Genomic DNA, 22,792 nt, shown 5'->3' with positions numbered 1-22,792 from the left:
GAGTAGGCTATCACTCAACTGAGAAATCAAATTAAAGAGAAGCTAAAAACATTAATACTGTGTTACCCAACACAACCATTAATACTGTGTTACTCAACACAACCTTTCATCTGCAGATTAACTTACCACATGTAAGTTTGTAAAAGCAAAGGCAGTATAACAGTATATAATCAATAACTCCATTCTGCAGTGTAAATTTCTATAACTCTGCTCACTTTGTTTTGTTTTTGTTCATCAGCCTGATAGGCAAACTCCAGAATAACATACATACTTAACAAAAACTCAACCTCAACCCAATTGCATTCATCAAGACTGAAACATCCACTCATCTTCATTGTCGGGAAACATCGATGGATCATCATTGACCAGAAAGTCCTCACAGTACAGACCAAAGTCATCAAGTTCTTCCTTGAAATCTCCACTAAGGTTTTCATCATTAATTGTGCCTGCAGCTGTCACATTCCCACTGGACACAACAGATTCTGATGCAATTGACATTGGATCACTCGGCTCTGCACCTGAACTTCCTGTCTCTCCATCGTCCTTATCATCACCGTCACCATCATCATCATCATCATCATCATCATCATCATCATCATCATTTCCTGTATATTGTACATTGATTTAGAATTTACTCAATGCACAGTGATGCGATATGAAAGATACCCAATCTGTCATAGACATCCGGGATCAAATGTATATGAGCCAAGGACTGTAAGTTTAATTTCACTGTTGCACCAGACTTCTGAACTCTTGCTATGCATTCATCTGTGATTGACGTTCCTGCAAACACAAATATTCCATTTCTCAAGATTAACACTAAAAGCTCAGAAAAACCTCCAATATCAATTAGTAAGATTGTGTTTGTTGATTTTGCAGCAGTGACTTTCTCAAGGAAGACATCACCAAGCTGATAACAAGAACTTACATCCAGTTCTTCTAATTCACACAATGTGGCTACAGCAACAAACCCTAGCAAGACAACAGTATTAACAACAACTCAGATACACAGCATGCTGGCAATCAGACACACATGTACACAAGTAAACAAACATCACAACATGTATGGCCTTGTTTTCATTTGCAACAATCGATTATGAGCAAACACATGACTATGGTGACTAAATGACCTTCAACAATAACATGCACAGTACTTACTTGAATTATACAAATTCATGTCTTTACAAAGATAACACTAATTTGACTGGAAACGTTTGCACACAACACACAAACGAGACAAAAACAAGCAGACAGGCAAGCTCAAGCACAGTGACATAAACTCGCAGACATGCAAACAGCCAAATAATTTAGAGAAACAGAATACAAAATTATTGTGTGTCTTATCACCAGGTGTTGTGATGCCACTGCAGTATCGAGCTATCAACTTTTTCAAGCTCTGAATTTGAGCCAGGTGAGACACTCCCTCATTTGTCAACTAAGCACACAACTACCATCAACAAAAAAACTCATTTACAGCAAGCTTACACTCGTAATATAACTGATATTCAGATGTGTCAGACAAATACATCCAACAAGACACTGAATGCCAACATCTGTTAAACCATCTCTACACGAACTCACATCCAGCTCACTGATACAGAGAGAGACACCATTAGTAAAGCAGCAAGACAGCCACATACAGCAAAGACAGCTAACCAAAGGTGACTGCAGTGTCTTGCAATGGCAGCCATGACATCATCGTTTACACCAGAATTTTGACTCAAATACAGCTTCTCCTTCAAACACAAAATCCAATAGTACTCGGTTAACATGAAGTAATAGTTACAAGCATACAAGAGAGAGAAGCTTGCTCAAACAGACAAAACCACATGATGTGACTAAAACACAGAAAATCATAAATATGGCAAATTCAATGACATATGCAATCAACCTGACGACCCGCATGAACTACAATCAAGCCGCTTTAGTTTTGAGCAATTCTGAAATGGAGAGCACAGTACTGAGCGCATGCATCAGAAAACACACCAGTACAGATCCATCTTAAAAGACTTACAGATGCTATAGCTCTGATGCCCTGATCTGTCAACAACTGACACTTGTTGATATCAAGTTCTGTAAGATTTGGTGATCGACTGACCAACAGTTCAATACCATTGTCAGTCAGCTGCATGTAATGCAACAAAATTATTGAGAAATAAAGGATAAAATAATGAAATGGTTTGGTACTGTACACTGTACCTTGGTGCATCCACTGAGAATAATAGTAGACAGTTGACTGCCCACGACATAAAAGCACTAGCAATATTACAAATGGTATTATGAAACATGACAACAGACAGACAGACAAATAACAAGGCAAAACAAACAGAAGTGGATGGGTGAGCAGGTGGGCAGGCAGGCAAGCACACACACACACACACACACACACACACACACACACACACACACACACACACACACACACACACAGAAACGAACACACATACACACAGTGTTATACCTGTCCGGTAAGCCTAGGGTTGCATCCTATGTCTACGTACTGCAGCTCTTTACAGTAATGAAACAACCACCAAAAGCTGCCGAAACAACCAAATGATAGCTGCTAATAGCCATAGATAGTCTCATTCACTCACCCTTTCTCACTAACTTTACAACATTTATGCAACCGAATCCACTACACCAAATAGAAACACCAGCTTTATCTAGAAGCTACCAACATCTACCAACTCTTGAGTATCCACATTCACCTGTAATTTTGTGCAGTCTTCACAGACTTTTCTCAAACACATTTTAGAGATAGATACACCACTGATATCCAAGTGTGTCAATTTCTTACATTTAGCACCTGCAAACACCATTGAAATCATAATGGCAAGTAAGGGTTAGAGTAAGTATTACTACTCACCAACCAAAAGAAGCGCAAAGCCTGTGAGATGTCGAGGACAGCCAGACAAGTCAATAGAACGCAGTTCACAGCAACCACGTTTGAGAATCTCACGAAAGACCTTGTCAGTAAGATCTGATGACAAAAACACTTAGAATTGCAAAATTTCATCGAGACCATGTCATCCTTACGTTGTCCTTTCCACAAATTAAAAGTCTGATGAACAGAGATGTGCGTCACAGAATGCCATGATGCCCTTGCCACAGTATGCCACCGTTGGCAAACTATACATAATACCAATCCAACTGCTCTACAACCACTGAATTAGAGTGATGCATTTCGCTACACAAATGTTACGTGTGCTTGTCATGTGCTAGCAGTTATTAGACAGTCATATTGAAAAAATGCATGCCTTGATAGTACATAGAATGGCTATGTCTACTGACCACATACATACATACGCATGTGTTAGTGTGTGTGTGTGTGTGTGTGTGTGTGTGTGTGTGTGTGTGTGTGTGTGTGTGTGTGTGTGTGTGTGTGTGTGTGTGTGTGTGTGTGTGTGTGTGTGTGTGTGTGTGTGTTTATCTTTCAGTATGCTTTAAGAGCAACAATTCTGTATGCATTTCTAATATGCCACAATAAAAGTCAACATCTTCCTACCTCTCTCTATCAACACCCTTTCCCTGACATTCACATAGTTGAAAATTTTGGCAAGGACTTCATCAGGCAAGAGACGAATGTGGCAATCTTCGTCATCGACGACCACAGCTGATGTTGTACCTTTTGAAACGATCTGTTCTCCCTGAGATGATGCTTCTGCCAACCATCCTATTCAACAAGACATACAGCACAACAACATGTAGCATAGTGGGTGTAGTCAAATGCAACAGTACATACTTTGTTTGTTTGGTGTTGCCCGGCTGAGTTTCATTACTCTAGAAATGGTATCACAAGTCTATTAAACATGTATTGTATAACAAACACAAAAAGTGACGAAATAGTAATTCCTGCCTTCTATATCACAATCACATCTATCCTAATTCAGCTCTGTTGATGCAACACTCAATATGTCAGCTCGGAAGCTAAACATGCTATAGAATAAACTAGCTTGGGCAAGACTTGGCTGCATGTGTTCTGATAGCAAAAAAGATAATGCAGTCTCCACAAAAGCAAACATGATGTCAAAGCTCCAAATCTATGGCAAACTTAAATCAGCTTTAAAGCCAAACGAATATAAAAATATTACGATAACAACATTACTTGCAACTGATACTCAAAGACAATTAGTGTATGACAAACTTTCTTAACGAAACAATTAATCGTGTAAACAATCACCACACAAACACCTTCCTAATATACACCATCAAACCTGGCGACGACTACTTTTATGTTACCAAACACAACATTATGTAACAGCGAGTCATTTACCGATCAGTAAGAGAATTTATTCTAAAGTCTCTGCAAGCAGTGCAAGATTCCCTAGTTATAAACCAGGTAAGCTATACCCACTAATTGACTAACTATTCAGCCAACCAACAACTGATCAACCATCAACAAGCCAACCATGTGTACCTGCCGTCCAATGTTCTCTTCTCAGGTGGTGAATTTAGAGCAACCTCGGCAGTCGATTCTTTGTTAAACGTCACAAAGCCAAACCTGTAAACCCAATTCATTGCCACTCACTACGTACCAATACATGATAACAGTATGACTACAGTGACCCTTTCGATTTCTTTGTTACGTGGTGTCTGACAATATGACAGTCTTGAACAGAACCAAACTGACCGAAATAGTCATACATATCTCGTACTGTTACCTGCAATGTAAGTGTGAGCAACAATTAGACAAAATATGGTAAAACATCAAAGCACTTTGGGTGCCAGCTTTAAGCAACAAATAGACCATTTTTCTTCAAAGAGTACATTCAGCAGCAGTTATTTCCCCACAAACTGCTGCCCTGTTTGATATAGTAGTAGATTAGCTACATAACATATCTATTTATACAGCAAATATATTAATTCTAGAAGTGATAATGAAGCTTGCAGTTAACTTTCATGATGTTGCATGCTTGTTTGTGTTTACACAACTGTGCCTACACCCTAAACAGCCATGAAATAAGTTATTCACTTTGTTTGTTTCTGCTGTATAACAACTTTGTGAAGTTCAGTGTTGCTGGACCCCATAATCCAAAACTTATTATCACCCACCAAATAACCCAATCCACGTTACAGCCAATAAAATCACGATGCAGTCTGGTCTATGCTACATACTAACTTTGATTCTTACAATACCGTTAATGTGGCCTTCTGTGTCTGTTACGTTGAAAAAAAGAATCAATATAACATTAAGACAAGCTCCCATACCTTATAACTCAAATTGCCAACAAACAGCCTCCAGTTGCTAGCGTCTGATGTCTTCATTTCATGATACGTCTTTGGTTCACCCTTTGGTTTTCTGCTGTCTCTTGAGAATGACCTAAACTTTGCTTCATACCCTCTACTACTCAAGTGCTGTTTACCATCTTGCGGTTGTTTATCAGAAACTGACATTGAATGCAAAGATGAGCATGGATAATATCGAATGTCCCTTGAAGCATAGACTGCATTCGAATCTTGTGCTACATTCTTTCCTTGTGCTTCATCAGGGGTTTTGTCCGATACTTCTTCATGATTCGCGTTTGACACAATATCTTGACTAGATTGTAGGAGGTCACTGCTGTTATCACAATCACTAGACTGTAGTGTGTCTGAGATGTTAATGTTCACTTCTCCCGACAAACTTGTAGCATTCATAGTTCGAGTGCTCTCTTGCAAGTCTACTCCATCATTTCGATTCACTGTCTTTGTTTCATGATCCTCACTTACTTGTAGATTACTTGATTCACTACACCCCGGTTCTTCAGACTTGATGTCAGTAACTTTAGACAGATCTCTTTCTGTCTGCACAATTTCTTCCAGTTTATCACCATCCAATCCACCACGACTGTCCTCTGCTTCCACGGGTGTGTCGGTTGCTATCAATCCACAATTGCCATTCCATTCCACAGCATTAAGTTCACTGCACTTGGCAAGGGATTCTCTTAGACTAGCCTTCTCGTCTCCAGACTGATGATCCGTCTTCACGCATTCCTTAATCTCCTCAACCAATACTTCTTCGACATTTCCTTTTTCTGTCATTTGCAGGTCATCAACGCATTCAATTTCTTTATCAGATTTCATGTCTTCGTTGGGTATCACCTCTTTCAATAGGTTGATGTCCTCAGTCTGTTGTACAGCTGCAGGACCAGAAGCATTGCAACTCACTTTGTCAGCATCCGAAAGCTCACAGTCGCTAGCAGATTGTTTCACGTGACAACGAAGTAGCAAACCCTTTCCGTCTTCCTCTTTCTCTTGTTGACTATTCTGCTGTTGTACGGGCTCCGAAGAGACGTCAAGCCCGCGTTCAATAGAATTCAATTGACGAAGCTTGCGAAGAGCTTTGCCATCCATCTTTCCCAGCGAAAACGGCTCACGAATACACCGCAATAACAATGCCGCACTTGTTGTTCGCTCCAATCACAAATGCATCTCTGCCGAGCGACGAATATAAAATCCGCATGCGCAGGACCGACAAAACGTGAGTTATAACGTGCGTTACGCTGCATGTCTGCCCTTTCCATTTCGAGCAGTAGAAGAATAGTTATTGTTATTGGAGACTTTTTTTGTTTTATTTATACACTAACCGAAGGGTTAGAGAGTTGTGAATATGGCTTTTCATCAACGTTGTGGTCAGAATGTGAGACTGTCTCACGAAAACACAGTTGCCTTGCGGATAGAGAGCTACAACAAGGGTGTTGTGTACAGTAAAGATCCACTAGAAATTGGAGAACCATTCCTCGTTCGATTTGATCAAAAGGAAGCTGGATGGGCAGGAGGATTGGTATGTTTTCTCACAGAGAGAATGAATTGAGTGACTGATCATGACAGACTCGGACCTTTGGTTGATTGAATAAGCTACCGTTCCTGGCAAACTATATGTTAAGTCTTTTGTATAGCAGTATTACAACGTTATGCTAGTATTAGTCTTGATTGATCTAATGACAATAATTGCAGCAAAAGTGCATTCAACAAGGGTTGTCTGACTCAGAAGAGGAAGCTTAACTGGTGATATCTAAAACATGTCAAGGTTGTTCCATGTTTGTACATTTGCATTGTTGGAGATGTTGCCAGTAAATTAATCATCTAATAGTATGTAAGCAATTGTTCTCTTCTTTTTTGACCGTTCTAATTTCTGTCTCATTGACTTGGGAACTGTGCTTGCTTGATACGAAAAGCAATAGACATTGACGTGGCTTTAGTGTCCATCTTGTTAATAGAGAGCATATATACCATATATGTAGGTATACATGTGGCTAATACTGATGACACAGATGAATAGTATGCAACTTCTCTCTAGCAAACTGCTTACTCGCACTTTTGTGTTACACGAATCTGTAGATCAATAGTTTTAATTTATTGAAAACCATTTCATTTATACTGTCGAGTATTAGCTATAATGTTTAGTTGATGGATGTCTTTATTTAGCGTCTTGGATTGACTCTGTGTAATCCTGATCTCAGTGATATTCCAGCTGGTGTGTTGGATGTATATAATCAAGATGATCACTGGGTCTTGTCTGGCGGTACACTTCACCACAATCATGTGGAAACAAATTACAATGAACTACATCTTGAGAATGTCAATCCTGGTGATATCATTGGTGTGGTCGTTAGTGCTGATGGAGAACTGCGTTTCCAATTGAATGGTGTTGATAAAGGTGTGGCAGCGTATGATATACCAGTCGATGCACCAATATGGCTAATAGCAGACATCTATGGCCAAGCGAAGCAAATCACTATTCAGAGTGAATCTAGTAAGTACAAAATGGTCTGTTGCAAAAGCAGTAAACTGTGTTAATGTGTTAAATAGTTTCTGTTTGGGACAACATTGATGTTGATACTTAGCTTGTTGTTGAAGGGGATGCCGACATGGCTGACGAGATAGCAGATGAGGAGGAAAATGTTGAGTCTAAGGCAGCAATAATGAACTCACCCAGAGTACAGCCTGTTGTATTTCCCGCAGAGCATAGCATATTTCCTCAAGGCCCTTACTTTGGTGCAGCCCTCCCGGCACATCCTAACTTATTTGGAATTCCGGTGCACATGGCAGAACCTCCTGCACCCGTTGATGTATCTGTTGCAGTAAGAAATTCGAAGACGAAATCGAAGGCACAGAAGAGAGCAAAAGATCCAAAGCCAACTCAAGACGATCCATTTCTTTTTGAAGGGGTAACTGGATAATTAGGAAAATACTTGTGTTAGTATCTACATGGTTTGTCTAGTATGAAGTTTTTTTGTAAATGAGAGTAACTACTGAAGTAGTTAGTATGTTGCATTTTAATCAAACTGTAGATATGACATAACATGCGGACATGGTGGTCTGGTCTGTTTATTTTCAGTGATCATACCCTAGTCTATATCTATGTACAAGCAGTTTGATGTTCTACACATGATCAAGGAAGAACCCTGTTTGCTAGTAGCAAATAGCAATTTTTCGTAATATATAGTTTTAGCTCCGCCTTTAATTAGACGAGAGCCCGGATTAGTGCATGATCCAATCACAATCTGCAGCGTGGCTAAGTTTCTCGTCACGTGATCTATTTAGCGAGATGGCTCGCTTCTTCTATTTTGCTGTTTTGATAGCTCTGATGAGGGTCTCAGAAGCTGCCAAAGGTGCAGTCAGTCTGGATGTCCTAACATTCGACAAGGTGGGTGCAACACATTTCTGCTTCCCTACCTAGACATGTACACACGCTAGGTGACACACGTGGTCACACGCCTATCTGCAGGTTATTGCAGCGCACCCCGTAGTAATCGTCAAGTTCGACAGGCAATATCCGTATGGAGAGAAAGAGGATCATTTTAAGACGTTTGCTGAACGTGCCAGCTCTCGGAAAGATCTCCTTGTGGCAGAAGTTGGCATCTCAGAGTTCGGGGAGAAGGTAAACGAGGCACTGCGCGAGAGGTTTGGAGTCAACAAGGATGACTACCCGGTGTACAAGCTGTTCTTGAAAGGTGACTCTGAACACCCGGTGACCTATAGTGGTGATGCATCTGCTGATGACTTGACTCGATTCATCAAAGTTGAAGGTGGATTGTGGATTGGGCTGCCTGGCTGTTTGGAGAGTCTCGACAATCTTGCAGCTGCTTTTATAGCAGGTGATGAAAGCGTAAGAAAAGAGAACCTTGATAATGCGCGTTCAACTGCCGAGAATCTGGAAAACGACGAGGAAAAAAAGAATGCAAAAGTGTATGTCAAAATTATGGAGAAAATCTTGGAGAAGGGAGATGAGTATGTTACTTCCGAGATGAATCGTGTTAGAGGGTTGCTAGAAGGAAAAGTGAAAGATGACAAGAAAGAAATGTTTAAGATTAGAATTAACATTCTCTCATCATTCCAAGTTACTTCGACAGGGACAAAAGATGAACTTTAATTACTAAGTTGGCTCGACAATTGTGAATTTCTTTGTTACAGGTTTTAGTTGTGTCTGACAGTATTGGTTTGTTGTCTCTTTTGAACTCTTATTACTGTGACTTGCTATTGCATATTACATAAGAGAATCGCATTGAAACAGCAAAGCAGGGGGAACAGGAGAGAAATATGCAATTGCCAGTGTAGGATAGTATTTATATTGAAAGTATTTATTGACTATGTGCATAATCAATAAATATTTTTAGTCTATGAAGCAGCAAATTATTAATTACAAGGTTCCACAGTCATTTTCTCCTGTGAGAGTTAGGCCATCGATTAGTGTAATGATACTATAAATTGAGTCTAGTAGGTGAAGTCTATATGCATTTTCTGGCAATGCTGGGTACCTGTTACAGACTGTTAGTATCATTATTAGTACCAACAGTAGTCTAAACACCATATGATCAATGACAGCAACATTTTGCATTCATGCGTGAAGGTTATAGTGTGTCTACTACCATGATTAGTTTTGTGTCACCACTTTATAGCTGTCTAGCAAATATTTCAGTAAGCTTGGGAGCTCTAGGCATACACAAACACATTAATCTAATCATAAGACTGTCAAAGTATTTCTATGCCTTCTAACCAGACAGCCTTTGGTTCACAGCATATTTCTAAACAGATGGTTCATAATTCAAGTTTGACCAGCCTCCCAGCAGTCTATTTCCAGAATGTATTGGTCTTACGTATTCAAGTTACAGCTCACTAAACAATACTATGGTTCCTATTACAAACTGCGTGCATCTACACACATGAAAAATTTACGACTGATCTGAAGGTTGGTTTGCTTCAGTTTCAGTCTTCACATCATTGTCTGATCTACTTTTTCCATGTGTCTCTTCCTTTGACTGTGATTGAGAATCCTGCTTCGTTTCATCTTTTGTTTCGTCAGTTGGAGCACTGTCTGTCTCATTGTCATCTGCTGTCAGCTCAACTTTCTTAGACTCATCTTTCTCTTTGTTAACAGTCAACTGACTGAGCTTTTCTGTCACATTTTCTGTACTTTTGTCAATTACTTGTGTTTGACACTCCTCAAACTTAGCCTTGAATTTCTGTGCATCTAGTGAAAAACAATCAACTGAATCCTATGTTGTGTGTGTGTGTGTGTGTGTGTGTGTGTGTCCCCGCTAAAGAAATGCCTTTACACTGATATGAGTACATGTATCCACCAGCAAGGCAACTAAATCACGTAAGATAATGTCAATCTGTACACAGGTAAATTTCTGTGTGCCCTACAAAGAAAATCTGTTCATAACTAAACAATTGTAAGTAAACAAGAGTCCTTTGAAAACTTGCACCAGTTAATATCTGCAGTGTTTAGTGCCAGGAAAGTGACCATAATTTGTATCTACCAGTACTACACACACACACACACACACACACACACACACACACACACACACACACACACACACACACACACACACACACACACACACACACAGAGCAACCAAATTAGCCTCTTCCACGTCTCACTTTCTGAATCCTTAAATCTTATGGCAAGTAGCTCTTGTTTGGGCACCTCATCTGCAAAGTCTGCCAACACGTGCCACACCCACGCCCTATCACTTCCAATATTCGGCTTCAACTGCATCTGCTTCGTCACTAGACCGCAAAGAAAATAAGTACAGTAACCGATTCTCTGTTTTTCCAACTAACTGACTTACGGTAATGATTAGCACATATTTTCAGAGTTTTCTCTCTCCGCATAAGCAAACGATAGAGACCAGTTACTTTATGTTTCAAAATCTTTACATCGCCAACTCCACGCTCTTTCCATTCAGGAGGATCCGCATCAGACGCGTAGCGGAACAACTTCGCTCTCCTGAAACCCACGAACAGCTCAAAAGTCATAAGACTCTCACTAGTCTACTCACTAGGCGACTAAGCTTACATTTTGAAAACTACTTCCTCATCTTCTTCTAGAGTCTTCGTTTCTACTTCCGGTAGATGAATGATTGGTTCGAAGTGTGGATCGTTCGAAGGAGTGACCTCTTCGCGACTCTGATGACGTTAGATGTTCATCGCAATTAGCAGTAAAGTACACACATTATATCATTTAGAAACGTTGTCTACCTGTTCTTCTGCCATAGCATGGAGGATTGAGACGATACAAACGGATAGCAACAAGGTACAACGGCTTACACGGCTTTCCCGCTGAACTACACGCATGCGCAGTAGGCTAACAAAGCAACCACCTGTTCTGCAAAATGGACAATCCAGAAGTGGTTGCAGGCGAAGAGTTTGAAAGTGGGGTTAGTTGCGTGTTTTACACAAAAAACTATGTCATAATATTTTTGTTCTCAGAGTCGGCTTGGAATTTCTGGAGTGCGTTTGAAAAAAGGAATAGACTTAGAAAAACTGCGTCAAGCACAGGAAGAGGACTTTGAAATTCAACTTCGTGAATCAGACGATGGTGTGATGGCATACTTCATCTGCAGCAGATAACCACTAACGTTTTCTTTTGATTGGTAGAAGAGGATTCTGCATATTTTGAAGCAGAGGATGTGTTTCAGCAGTTGAACTTTGCAGCTGTAGACGAAGGAGACAGTACAACAACAGACCATGAAGATGTGAGTTGTGACATTCTGCATGCATGTGCATGTGACGTACAGTACGCGACAGTGTCTTGAATTTGTACTGTATGTAAGTTAATTTTGTAATTTACATAAAGCACAGTACCCAAAGTCACATTTCATGCCAGATAATTATGGTTTGCTAGCAGTATATGTACTGTTGTGTTTGACTGTCTACCAGCAGGTGTGAAACCTATCCTAGTAGGGATTGCCCTGGTTAGGGAGCGTTGTGGGGGCGTGGTCATTCTTTTACACACCTAGAAAACATAGTAAATGAAGACTAAAGTTTCTCAGAATTGACGAAATGAAATGTTTGTACGTTGTGTACTATATTCTATTTTTGTTTTGGTCATTAATCATCTAGCAACCTAGAAAACAGTTACTACCCTAATTTTGTTCTTTTTGTTCTTTTTTCTTCTCCTCCACGGATATCTCTTTTGTACGTTATGTATGGCTGTGAAACTTGAGAAAACGTTTAGAATTACCCAAACTCTATTCATTTGGTGATTAAAGAAACCGAAAGGAATGCTAAACAATTTGTGTCCTTTAAGCAGATTTGATTCAACAACAGTCATCAATGCTATTGTACAGTTGGGGGCCAATCATGGAGCAGTATTTGCGATTGCTTGTCCATGGCAACCAGAGACAATGGACGAAACTCCAATCAATTAAGCCAAACGCGTCTAGAAAGAGTTTAACACCAGAACTGTTTTATTGGATCATGTTTGCCATTGTCAGGTCTAGTCTGAAATTGTTTGCGATCTACATCGCACACAGGAGCAAAAATGACAAGTAATTACGTACACATAGCAATTTCTACAGGAACCCAACATTTGCAATGCATATCCCATATGTGATAATCTATTGCATATTCAGTTATACACGCACAGGAGAAAGAACAATGCACAGGCACTAAAAAAGTAGGATCCATATTTGTGCAACGTAGGTTATGATACCATGGTATACCATCACATACCGTTATTAATTATCGTATTACCTCGCATAGAACGGCATCCCGTTATGGAACGAATTTTACTAGGGTGCCGTTATACCTCGAAGTACAATGGCATGCTGTTGTAAATGAGGGAATTTTACCAGCGCCTCAAGTTGCACATCCAACAAAGTCTAATATCTTTCTTAAGCGGTACTACTAACTACTACTAAGTCTTCAAGAACATGCCATGCATAGAGATTACCGGTAAGCACTAATCAGTTTCTACTTTTTCATGTTCCTCATCATCATCACTGTCTTGATCTGTCAAACCTGATGGTTCGTCATCTACTAATGGTTCTTTGCAAGTAGCTGTTTCATCTGTCATCAATGTGTTAGTTTGACACGTGTCTCCTCCATTACCGCAATATTAATATCAAAAGATAGGCCTCATTACTGTGACTACCGTACCTCGCTCTATAACGGCACCTCACCCCATGCCGTTATAGGTACCAGCTGGAGTTGTAGCGGATTCTGGTAAAATTCGCTTATAATGGCATGCCGTTCTATGCGAGGTAATACGGTAAACCTGTAGCATATACCACTTGAGTAAACTACCTCATAATGATAAAGTTGTAAGTTTACATTTAATGAAAACGCACTACATCTTAAACATATGTAGGCGTACAGGCCCTAATGGAGACATCTACGCCTTAGAGGTTGCACTTAGCACTCCTAAAAACTTACCAAATTAGAATTTTAAAAACTTTTTCTTTGAATAAGAAATAGATGTAGGGATTGTATAAAATGTAACAGAAACAAGATCTATAGATAATATGAACCAAAGCCAGACATCATTAGTGAATTCTTCCAACCCCACATTCCCTACATTTTACATTTAGTGAGTTGGAAGGATTCACTAATGATGTCTGGCTTTGGTTCATATTATCTATAGATTTTGTTTCTGTTACTTCTTATACAATCTCGACATCTACTTCTTTTTTCAAAGAAAAGTTTTTAAAATTCTAGTTATACTTAATTAAAATTCAACTAATTTTCATATGCTACATATTTTGTAATTAGCAAAATGTATATAAACAAGAAATTATGGTTGTGATTCTGATTTTCAGGAACACTTGGTATGAACCTGTGTTGTTTTATTATATTACAAGTGTACAAGTGTGTATTGTAACTTTCTGATGGTACTTCTCAAGTCTCCATTTGCTCGATTGGCACGTGGTATGCAGCAAGTCACTGCCGATGGTGGCATGTTGAAGAAAGTTATTCGAACTGGAACGGGACGTGCAATCCCTGATGGTGCTACGGTGCGAGGTAAACAGATCGTGTAGATGCAGTGTCTAACAATTCTTCGGTTAATTAAACCGTTTGATGTGTGTATTGAAGATCTGTAATGTACTGCTAATACACAGTCCGCGTCACAACTATTGACACATTTCCGGTTTACTTGTACTATTTTTAAAAAAGTTTTCTTGTTTTGCTATCTAATAAGAAATCAGCGCAAAATTTTCTCAAACAGCTGAAAAGCAGTCACAAAAGCTATTCCATAGTTTGCGCATCTGCTTAGAGACCTTTTCCATCGCTAAAATGAGTCGTGTAAGACAACGCCTCGATGTTCTGCTATTACATCGCTCGGGTACCAAGAAGCCATCCAAGATGAGTCAACTGTAACTGTTTCTCGCTCTACTGTGTACCGAACCCTCAAGAGATTGGGCACTGGAGAAGGAATCGAACGCAGAGCTTCCGGTGGAAGGCCAAGAAAACTAGCAGAAAACCAGCGAACAGCACTAATAAACATGACACAACATGGAACAACAGGGTCAGCAAACAAACTTGCCCATCAGCTGGCAGTGCAGGAAGGAGTTGTCATCAGTTCTTCCACCATCAGAAGAGAAGTTCATGATGCAGGCTATCAGTACACTTTACCTAGAGCAATTCCGCTGCTAACTGAAGTTAAAAAAAGAGACGTGTAGACTGGTGCTCTGACCATGCAGCTGATGACTGGAGCAAAACAATCTTCACAGATGAGACCACTTTTCAGCTGCACTGCAATACCGTCCATGTCTGGGTTCCAGCAGCTGTTGAACCAGTCAATCCACTTCCTCGTCTTGGCCCCAAAATCCACGCATGGGGTGGGATAAGCTCGCGCGGAACAACTGTTTTGGAAACGTTTAATTAAGACAAACATGACAGCCGCCATTTTTATCGACATTCTGGAAGAGTGTCTTTTTGAATCAGCTGATGCACTTTATCCAGACAGATGACGTCTTCAGCTTGACAATGCTCCTACGCATACAGCTCGTCAAACTCAGCGGTAGCTGCAAGACAACGGCGTCACGGTTCTCGATTGGTCCGCTAACTCACTAGATCTTGCGCCAATAGAAAACCTCTACGAACTTTAAGACGCAGTCCAGGTGTAGTGGCAGTTGCTCATGCCTTGTGATCTGTTGCCATACATCGAACGCATGTCTACCCGAATGCGCCTTTGTGTAGATAGTGGGGGAAATACTATCAATAAATGAAAGGATAACACAAGCTACTGATGCACACTTGTGTGTTTCCAAAAGTCTAGTGAACCTACGAGCATACACAATAGTTTTCTTCTACTATCTAGAAAACGTACTAACGTGAAAACGGATGCGTTTCTGCTCACGCTACCCATGGCCACGCCTCCAAGCAAAAAATGTGTCAATAGTTTTGATGCGGACTGTAGTAGTCGTGAATGCATTACTGCAAAACATATGAGCACAGCATGCCACTGCAGTGCTAGTTCACTACAGGATGTGGTCAACCTTTTAGATTTGTTATTAATAACACCATTTTTGTTATTCTTGTGCTACTTGTGTGAAGCAATAATGTAATCTTAGTTTATCTGTGCTGTATTTATCAGAAAGACAGGAATGGACAGATTGACAGACAGACTAAATGTAGACAAAGACAACAGGAAAATGCGAATGCAAATCACAATGAGCATGTTGTGAAGTGTTGATAATAGTGATTTGATTGTATTGCAGTGCATTACAATGCCTACCTCGAATACAATGACGAGCCTTATGACTCATCACGACTAAGAAACAAACCAGAGCAGCTGAAGCTTGGTGAAGGTGTGTCTTGTCAGGGATCAGATGGGTTTAGCATGCATTCAGTCGTAACATAAATTTTAGGGCGCACGCTTCACTCAAACCAGAGTGACCCACCCACACATCATATCCCTGAATCACCTTTAGAAGGACCTGCAATGTCGCTCTACTAGTTGGTATTAGAAGTTATTGTGTGAACTGAGTGTTGTGGTAGGGGTATGAAAAACAGGTGATATTCTGGTTGAAATGACTTTAACTTACGTATGTTGATATTCTGCATTTTCATGTGCATACGATACCCAGAAACTGTTCTGTTAGTTAGGAGAATTTCTTTGAGATCGATTGCTTGTTACAAAGGTACGGCAGTATAAACTTTGCAGGGTGGAGTATTATATATATATATATATATATATATATATATATATATATATAGGAGAATCATATATTATTTCTTCAAGTACAGCTATACATAGATGTCTAGACCACTAAATAAAAGACAAGCCAGTTAAGTCATCACAATCTAATATATATAGGACATCACAGTATTATGAGTGTACCGTAGTGTGCAAAATTACAAAAATAACTGCCAAGGAATTTACTATGATGCTATTGTGGTATTCTAGAATTGCATTGCTATAAATCAACCTCTTGTTTTGCTAAGGCTACAAGTAAAATGCTAGAGATTTTCAGAGGTTTCCTCAGGATTAAAAAGTAGCGTGGCACTTGGAGGAGTGGTTTATTTGAGTGGGCATGGCCTCAAAATTTTGACCCTTGAAATTACTAGTAGTTCTGATGTAATCATTTATAATCTACTGTAAATGGACACTAATTGACACATAATGCCATTGTAACATTGGGATTATTAATTATCATACGCTTATTCATGTTATGATAGTCTGATATGCCTTTGCTTGAGATTGGTATTGTGCGTTGGCTGGTTCCGGCTCACTTGTGCATGCGGCCTCGCACTCCCCATGTTTTTGCATACATACATGTATGTTGCACCGAGGCGGGGATAGCAAGGCAGAGAGTAGCGTGGCGCTGCCCCATTGTGCCACGCTTTAGGGAAACCCCTGGATTTTGCTGCAAGGTTAATTTAATGGTCTTGTTCCTTTTTTAAGGTCAACAATCAACATTTATCTAAAAAAGGAGGAAAAATAGGACAATTACTGCATTGTAGTGTAAGAGAATTTGCCATAATGGTGTGTTGCTGTACTTGCATGTGCTCACGCATGTGAGCTTGTAAAGAGGGCAAGTGTCAAGTGTGTGAAGCCCCTTGCCTGGATTTGTTACTGTTCGTAGTGTTCAGGTTAAAGTTACATGTAGTACAATGTTGTGTGTGCACCTATTGTAGTTGACTGTGACTCATTAGACATGCTGTAGTTTGTTGGCAGTATCGTATTCTTGTGTTTATCGCAGGTGGATTTCTTGGGTTTGATATTGCAATTAGTGGAATGAAGTGTTCTGAGATATCTCAATTCCTTATCAAACCAGACTATGCATTTGGAAAAGTTGGATGTCCCCCTCGAATTCCTCCTCATGCGTCATGTCAGCTACTTCATTTTTGTGACTGAGAGTGAAGGATGTCAGTTTGGTTTGTTCTCGTGTTTGCAGTGTTTTTTGAGATTGAGCTTATCAGCTTTATCGATTCTAAAGCTTCTGATGACTTTCAAGGATTCTCTGAGGTAACCAGTGTCATAAGACTAGTCATTAGTTGTTGAAATCACCCACATGTAGTAGCACATTCATAAGCACCAGGGGACATATCTGGCAGTTTGTAATCTCATTTGCTTATGCGTATCAATTTTGTGTGTGTTTGGTGTATGTGTTTGTCTATTTGAATGTGTTACTTGTGCAGTACACAAGTGGTAGTAGTGAGCATTTGTCTGTCTGTCAGCATGTTACTCTTTGTTTTATTTTGACTGGTTGGCTGGCACTAAGGTTTGCTTTAGTATATTTGGTGTTTTATAGGAAGATCGAAGGCAAGCATCTGTAGACCAGCTGCTTGAAGTATGTCGTTCAGAACGAGAGGTACGTATGATGGATGTTAGTAACGGTCAGATCTATGGACTGTTTGCAATAATTGTACTTGCAGATAGGCAACGATTACTTTCATCGAAAGCAGTATGGTCGTGCAATGTCCAAATATGGCAGAGTGAGTCAGTGGTTGCAACTTCAATGTATATAAGTTATTGCTACCTTTGCATCTGTGAATCTTCAACTAGTTGTTGGCAATCTTTAAATCACTGGCAGGGGTTTCCCTAAAGCGTGGAGCAATGGCGCAGCGCCACGCTACTCTCCGCCTTGCTATCCCCGCCTTGGTGCGACATGTGTATGCGCAAACGTGGGGAGTGCGAGGCCGCATGCGCAAGTGAGCCGGAACCAGCCGACGCACAATACCAGATGGCGGCAAGAGACACTATTACTGCGTATTTTGGGAGTAAAAACTCTGAAGATCAAGGAGGAGACATTATGTGTCAATTTGTGTACAGTGACAGTAGATTATAAAGGATTACATCAGAACTACTAGTAATTTCAAGGGTCACAATATTTGAGGCCATGCCCATTCAAATAGACCACTTCCCCAAGTGCCATGCTACTTTTCAATCCTGGGGAAACCCCTGCACTGGTGAATTACGAGTGTATAATGCCAATTTACTACATAAAATTTACATTTTTGATAACATTTGTTGTATCAGGCATTTGCCATTTACACGAGCTCAATTTGCTGTCTAGTTTCTTGCATGAAACTGAAACCAAAACTGTTGCATTGTTGTTAATCAGAGCAGATGATGTGCGATTTTTGAATATGCAGTACATGTATATACAGTCGCGTGTCACTTATCTGACCCCTGTTGGATAAGTGAAAATGTTGGATAACTGAAGCTGTTACGAACTCAACTATTGTTCATATTATACGGCTTTTTTCCTCATTTGGTATACTGAATGTAGATGTAGAATGAATGTAGAATACAACGAGAAGAAATGCTTGAACTCACTCTCAAACTTGTTTCAAGAAACAACTGACATGCACGTGGATGTGCACATACACGTGGATGTGCACATACACGTATGCAGCTGACCAGCCACGTGATCACCCACGTGACAAGCTTGACCTGCGTGTGGGATAAGTGAATGTTGGATAAGTGACATGCGACTGTACTTGTAGAGCTGCACATGTCAAATTGTAGTTGTATGTGCTCACTTTGTTTGCTATACACCAGGCCATCAACCTACTGGAGCATGCTCGTATTCAGAATGAAGAAGAAGAGCAGTTGTGGAAAGTCTCACTTACAAGACTCTATCTTAACATGGCACTGTGCTGTTTAAGAAAGAGCACTGCTACACGAGCTATCAGTTTTGCTAACAAAGTACGTGTGACATCTTTATCTTAAAACAGTCAGTTCATTGTTTCTTTGATTAGGTTCTTGAGTTTGATGCAAAGAATGTGAAAGCACATTTTCGTCTTGGGCAAGTATGATTTGACTGTATATGTTTTGTATGATTGCATTGTATGTATGTATGTATGTTTTGATTGACTATATGTTGCTTTGATTATGGAAATTCTAGGCATACATGATGTTGAGTGAGTTTAGGAGGTCCAGAGACAAGTTTATTGTTGCTGCTCGTCTGGAACCAAACAATGAGGAAATTCGAAGGGAACTGCAGAAACTTAATCGGTAAGGAATTTCAGTACAATACTTCATTATGTGATTATGAACCTGGTCCAGCAGCTCGTGAGACATAACTGAGGGTTATTAACGTAGAAAGCAACATTGTGTTTTCTTATGTGTAGCTGTTTGGTTGCTTATAATTGAAATTGTGCTAACAGCATTCAATAGTCATGTTTCATGTATCATGTGAAGTTAATATTGAATCAAAACTGTTCTATGTGCAAATCATACCTACAAGAATGTAGTCATTGATTTGGAAAATGACAAAGGCACTGTAGCTGTAATAATGATCAAATGCAGCATTTGTGGCTCGTACGATAATGTAACAAATTATTGTAAATTTGTAATATTTCACGTCTGTGCAAGTAATATGTGCTCAAAGAAACTTAATGATCTACCAATCATTGTTATATTAAGTTGAAGGAGTAGTAAGTGTTTCTTGCAGTCGAAATGGCAGCAAATGATGCTTTATGTATCTCTTTTTTGGTTATGATGTCAATGTTTGTTTGTTGTTGTATATGTGAGTGTTCTGTACATCTGTATGTGTTTTTACATTCTCCGAGAGGGAAACTACACCATTGTGTTGGTGTGAATCAAATATATCATTCATTCATTCGTTCATATATATTTGAGAGATATTGCCATCACAGCAGATATATATCTACAAGAAACTAACCAGGGCCAAGAGCCCCTATGTCACACTACGATTCAGCTAAACCCGAAAACCCGTCCAGCTGGAATGTCGACAGTTTCATTGTCACAATTCATTCATTCATTCATTGTCACAATTTGTGTGATACATTGTATTTGAACTAAATGATAGGTATACCATTGAGCAATAAGTTTTATGTGAGTATTGCAGTCTTCTAACGGTAAAAGTTCAACAGTGTAACACTTCAAATGACTTGTTTATACCTGGGGTATATGTGAGCAAACTGTGAAGATGTGTTGAGAATTGGGATTAAGACAGTCAACACTGCATGTCAGTGCCGGCATTGTGATAATTTTTGTGCACAACATCTGTCATCTATACTTTGTACTTTAACTTCAAGACACTTTACAGCAATTCCTTTTTCTACTGGTGGCGACCACGACACCACAACTTGGGTAAATGAAACTGCAATGATTTGTAAGTCTGACACACAAGTTGGAGGCTGTGCACTACTAAACTCAAATGGTTTTGATCGTGCGTTCAGTGTGAGGTAGCGAGTTGAGTGAGGACTGCAATACAGTCATGCCTGAGTCTCTATAGTGCCACAGTACTTAGTTTGTGTTTTCAATGGAGAAAGTACTACAAACTATGAATCGCCAAACAAAGTTAAAATCAACAAACAACAAATACATACTACTATATGAGAAATAGTTCAGATAATGACCAAACCTTTCACTACAGTCTTGTTCTAAAACAAGTTTTTTTGCTTTCTTTGGCATGTCAGCCCATCTTTGTTCCTTAGTTGCCCGTGTCTCCACGTGAGGAGGCTGGTCCTTAACCCATGATATTACAACTGGCATAGCTCACTGCATATAACACCAATACATTATACATTTGTTTTATACTACTGTTTGGCTTTTCATATTTGTGTGTTGCTGTATATTGCAGGCATGTAGAGAAGTTTCAAGCTATGGAACGACAGATGTGTTCTAACATGTTTTCTGATGTCAGAAAAGGGTTACCTGAAGTTGTTTGCAAAAAAGGCAAAGCAAACTGTTTTCATTCATTGGCATTGAATAGAAGAGCACATGTTTTTTAGGAGAGCCAGCTAATATACCCAAAGACCAAAGGGATGCTATAGTGAAGGGTCTTCAGTGAGTAACATCCTTTGTTATGTACTTGTTTAACAGACGAACAAACAGACACACAGATACCTAGACAGACAGACAGACAGACGTCGTGGTGAGATGATTTAAAAATATATTGACAGACAGACGGACAGATGTCGTGGTGAGATGATTTAAAAATATATTGACAGAGAGAGAGAGAGAGACACACACACACACACACACACACACACACACACACACACACACACACACACACACACACACACACACACACACACACACAGGTTGTTATCTAGGTGACTACAGTGACATCACACGGTTTTCTACTTACCTTGCTCCTAAAGTAGGCAATCACAGCAATTTGTCACTTCTAGCTTCTTGTTTGTGGTAGAAGTTGTTTTTGCTGTGTAGGCTTTTCAAGGACGACAGTGGTCTTATTGAGATGCCCTTTCCCGCCAATTTATCTAATTCAGAAATTTCCTGCATTCAAGCAGTAGCTGGTGATCTGGGACTGAAAAGCGACATCATCATGGTACTCTTCTCTCACTGTGCTGTCGGCTACATACTATAACAACCATAATGTCAATGCAGGAACCAGAGAAGCACGTGAAAGTGTTCAAGGAAGTAGCTGATGAAGACTAGAGAGGATAAACGCGTACTGGAGATATAAGTTGACTTTAAAACAATGCAGGTTGTATTTCATTAGGATGTTGTTTGACTTGTTGGTGGTGGGTAAACATTTTAAGAGTTGTCTTGCCTTCCCAGTTGTAGAGATATGATTTTACCTAGAGAGTTTTCTTTGAAGAGTCATCACTTATGTCTTTGTTTTGCGTGCTTAGAGCTAAGCTATGACTAGCTATAGGATGGGACGTAGATGTGATATATAGTGTATTTCAATACAACAAATCTACGATACAGGCAAATCCCATGAACTAAAATTGCTGTCATTATTGTCCATAGGCGTAGGAACCGGGGGACAGAGGGGGCCATGGCCCACCCAATATTTAGCCTCCAAAGCTGTATCAATGCGGCGATTAGACCCCCAATTTGGCGTTTCCCCCCCCAATCTCACCAAACTTCCTACGCCTATGTTGTCTGATAACAATCTACTGAGAATCCTGCGTGCACTAAACGACCACAACTTGACTGACAATTGCTGCAACAAATTATTTAAAGACTGACTAAAAGGAATAGTATTAACAGAAACAGTTTTAGATGCTATAGTCTTCAATGTATCCAAGCTGACATCCGACCATAGCTATATATATGCGTGCCTGCGTGCGTGTGTATCGACTCTGTTTTCTGCACAAGCGCCAAGACTTCAAACCGCCTCGAGAA

The 22,792-nt window shown here is 39.8% G+C and overlaps 5 protein-coding genes across 6 annotated transcripts; 3 read left to right on the top strand and 2 right to left on the bottom strand.

The window, feature by feature from the left end:
- Positions 1–3: 3 nt before the first annotated feature.
- Positions 4–6,426, bottom strand: LOC134187059 (uncharacterized). The gene is made up of 20 exons (XM_062655178.1): positions 5,209–6,426; positions 4,567–4,661; positions 4,418–4,501; positions 3,743–3,780; positions 3,506–3,673; positions 3,037–3,129; positions 2,867–2,980; positions 2,709–2,806; positions 2,595–2,635; positions 2,462–2,537; positions 2,200–2,256; positions 2,015–2,125; positions 1,892–1,940; positions 1,795–1,838; positions 1,657–1,736; positions 1,486–1,591; positions 1,348–1,435; positions 838–972; positions 667–783; positions 4–605 (listed from the first exon to the last, which is right to left on the bottom strand). The coding sequence occupies exons 1-20, from the start codon at positions 6,331–6,333 to the stop codon at positions 307–309; spliced, it is 3,018 nt and encodes a 1,005-aa protein (XP_062511162.1). The 5' UTR covers positions 6,334–6,426; the 3' UTR covers positions 4–306.
- A 62-nt stretch (positions 6,427–6,488) lies between these two features.
- On the top strand, positions 6,489–8,375 carry LOC134188485 (neuralized-like protein 4). The gene is made up of 3 exons (XM_062656650.1): positions 6,489–6,763; positions 7,408–7,735; positions 7,840–8,375. Exons 1-3 carry the CDS (start codon positions 6,590–6,592, stop codon positions 8,160–8,162), a joined length of 825 nt encoding a protein of 274 aa, XP_062512634.1. The 5' UTR covers positions 6,489–6,589; the 3' UTR covers positions 8,163–8,375.
- A 135-nt stretch (positions 8,376–8,510) lies between these two features.
- On the top strand, positions 8,511–9,598 carry LOC134185916 (endoplasmic reticulum resident protein 29-like). Its single transcript, XM_062653800.1, has 2 exons — positions 8,511–8,629; positions 8,711–9,598. The coding sequence occupies exons 1-2, from the start codon at positions 8,531–8,533 to the stop codon at positions 9,353–9,355; spliced, it is 744 nt and encodes a 247-aa protein (XP_062509784.1). The 5' UTR covers positions 8,511–8,530; the 3' UTR covers positions 9,356–9,598.
- A 258-nt stretch (positions 9,599–9,856) lies between these two features.
- LOC134184427 (ran-specific GTPase-activating protein-like) lies at positions 9,857–11,568 on the bottom strand. Its single transcript, XM_062652116.1, has 5 exons — positions 11,470–11,568; positions 11,288–11,397; positions 11,061–11,218; positions 10,870–10,998; positions 9,857–10,453 (listed from the first exon to the last, which is right to left on the bottom strand). Exons 1-5 carry the CDS (start codon positions 11,563–11,565, stop codon positions 10,155–10,157), a joined length of 792 nt encoding a protein of 263 aa, XP_062508100.1. The 5' UTR covers positions 11,566–11,568; the 3' UTR covers positions 9,857–10,154.
- LOC134184414 (inactive peptidyl-prolyl cis-trans isomerase FKBP6-like) lies at positions 11,569–22,264 on the top strand. Of its 2 annotated transcripts, none has more exons than XM_062652105.1 (16): positions 11,569–11,643; positions 11,701–11,809; positions 11,869–11,966; positions 14,031–14,232; positions 15,933–16,022; positions 17,418–17,546; positions 17,613–17,683; positions 17,970–18,029; positions 18,094–18,153; positions 19,223–19,369; positions 19,423–19,473; positions 19,569–19,678; positions 21,273–21,367; positions 21,424–21,478; positions 21,866–21,986; positions 22,046–22,264. In XM_062652105.1, the coding sequence occupies exons 4-16, from the start codon at positions 14,100–14,102 to the stop codon at positions 22,094–22,096; spliced, it is 1,173 nt and encodes a 390-aa protein (XP_062508089.1). In that variant the 5' UTR covers positions 11,569–11,643; positions 11,701–11,809; positions 11,869–11,966; positions 14,031–14,099; the 3' UTR covers positions 22,097–22,264. The 2 variants fall into 2 exon arrangements, with proteins under 2 accessions (XP_062508089.1, XP_062508080.1); XM_062652096.1 differs by having other exon boundaries at positions 11,575–11,648.
- The last annotated feature ends 528 nt before the right edge of the window (positions 22,265–22,792 follow it).

This window comes from Corticium candelabrum, chromosome 1 (assembly GCF_963422355.1).
Source record: "Corticium candelabrum chromosome 1, ooCorCand1.1, whole genome shotgun sequence".
NCBI classification, from domain to species: Eukaryota; Metazoa; Porifera; class Homoscleromorpha; order Homosclerophorida; family Plakinidae; genus Corticium; species Corticium candelabrum.
This window is presented reverse-complemented; position numbering and strand designations above follow the sequence as displayed.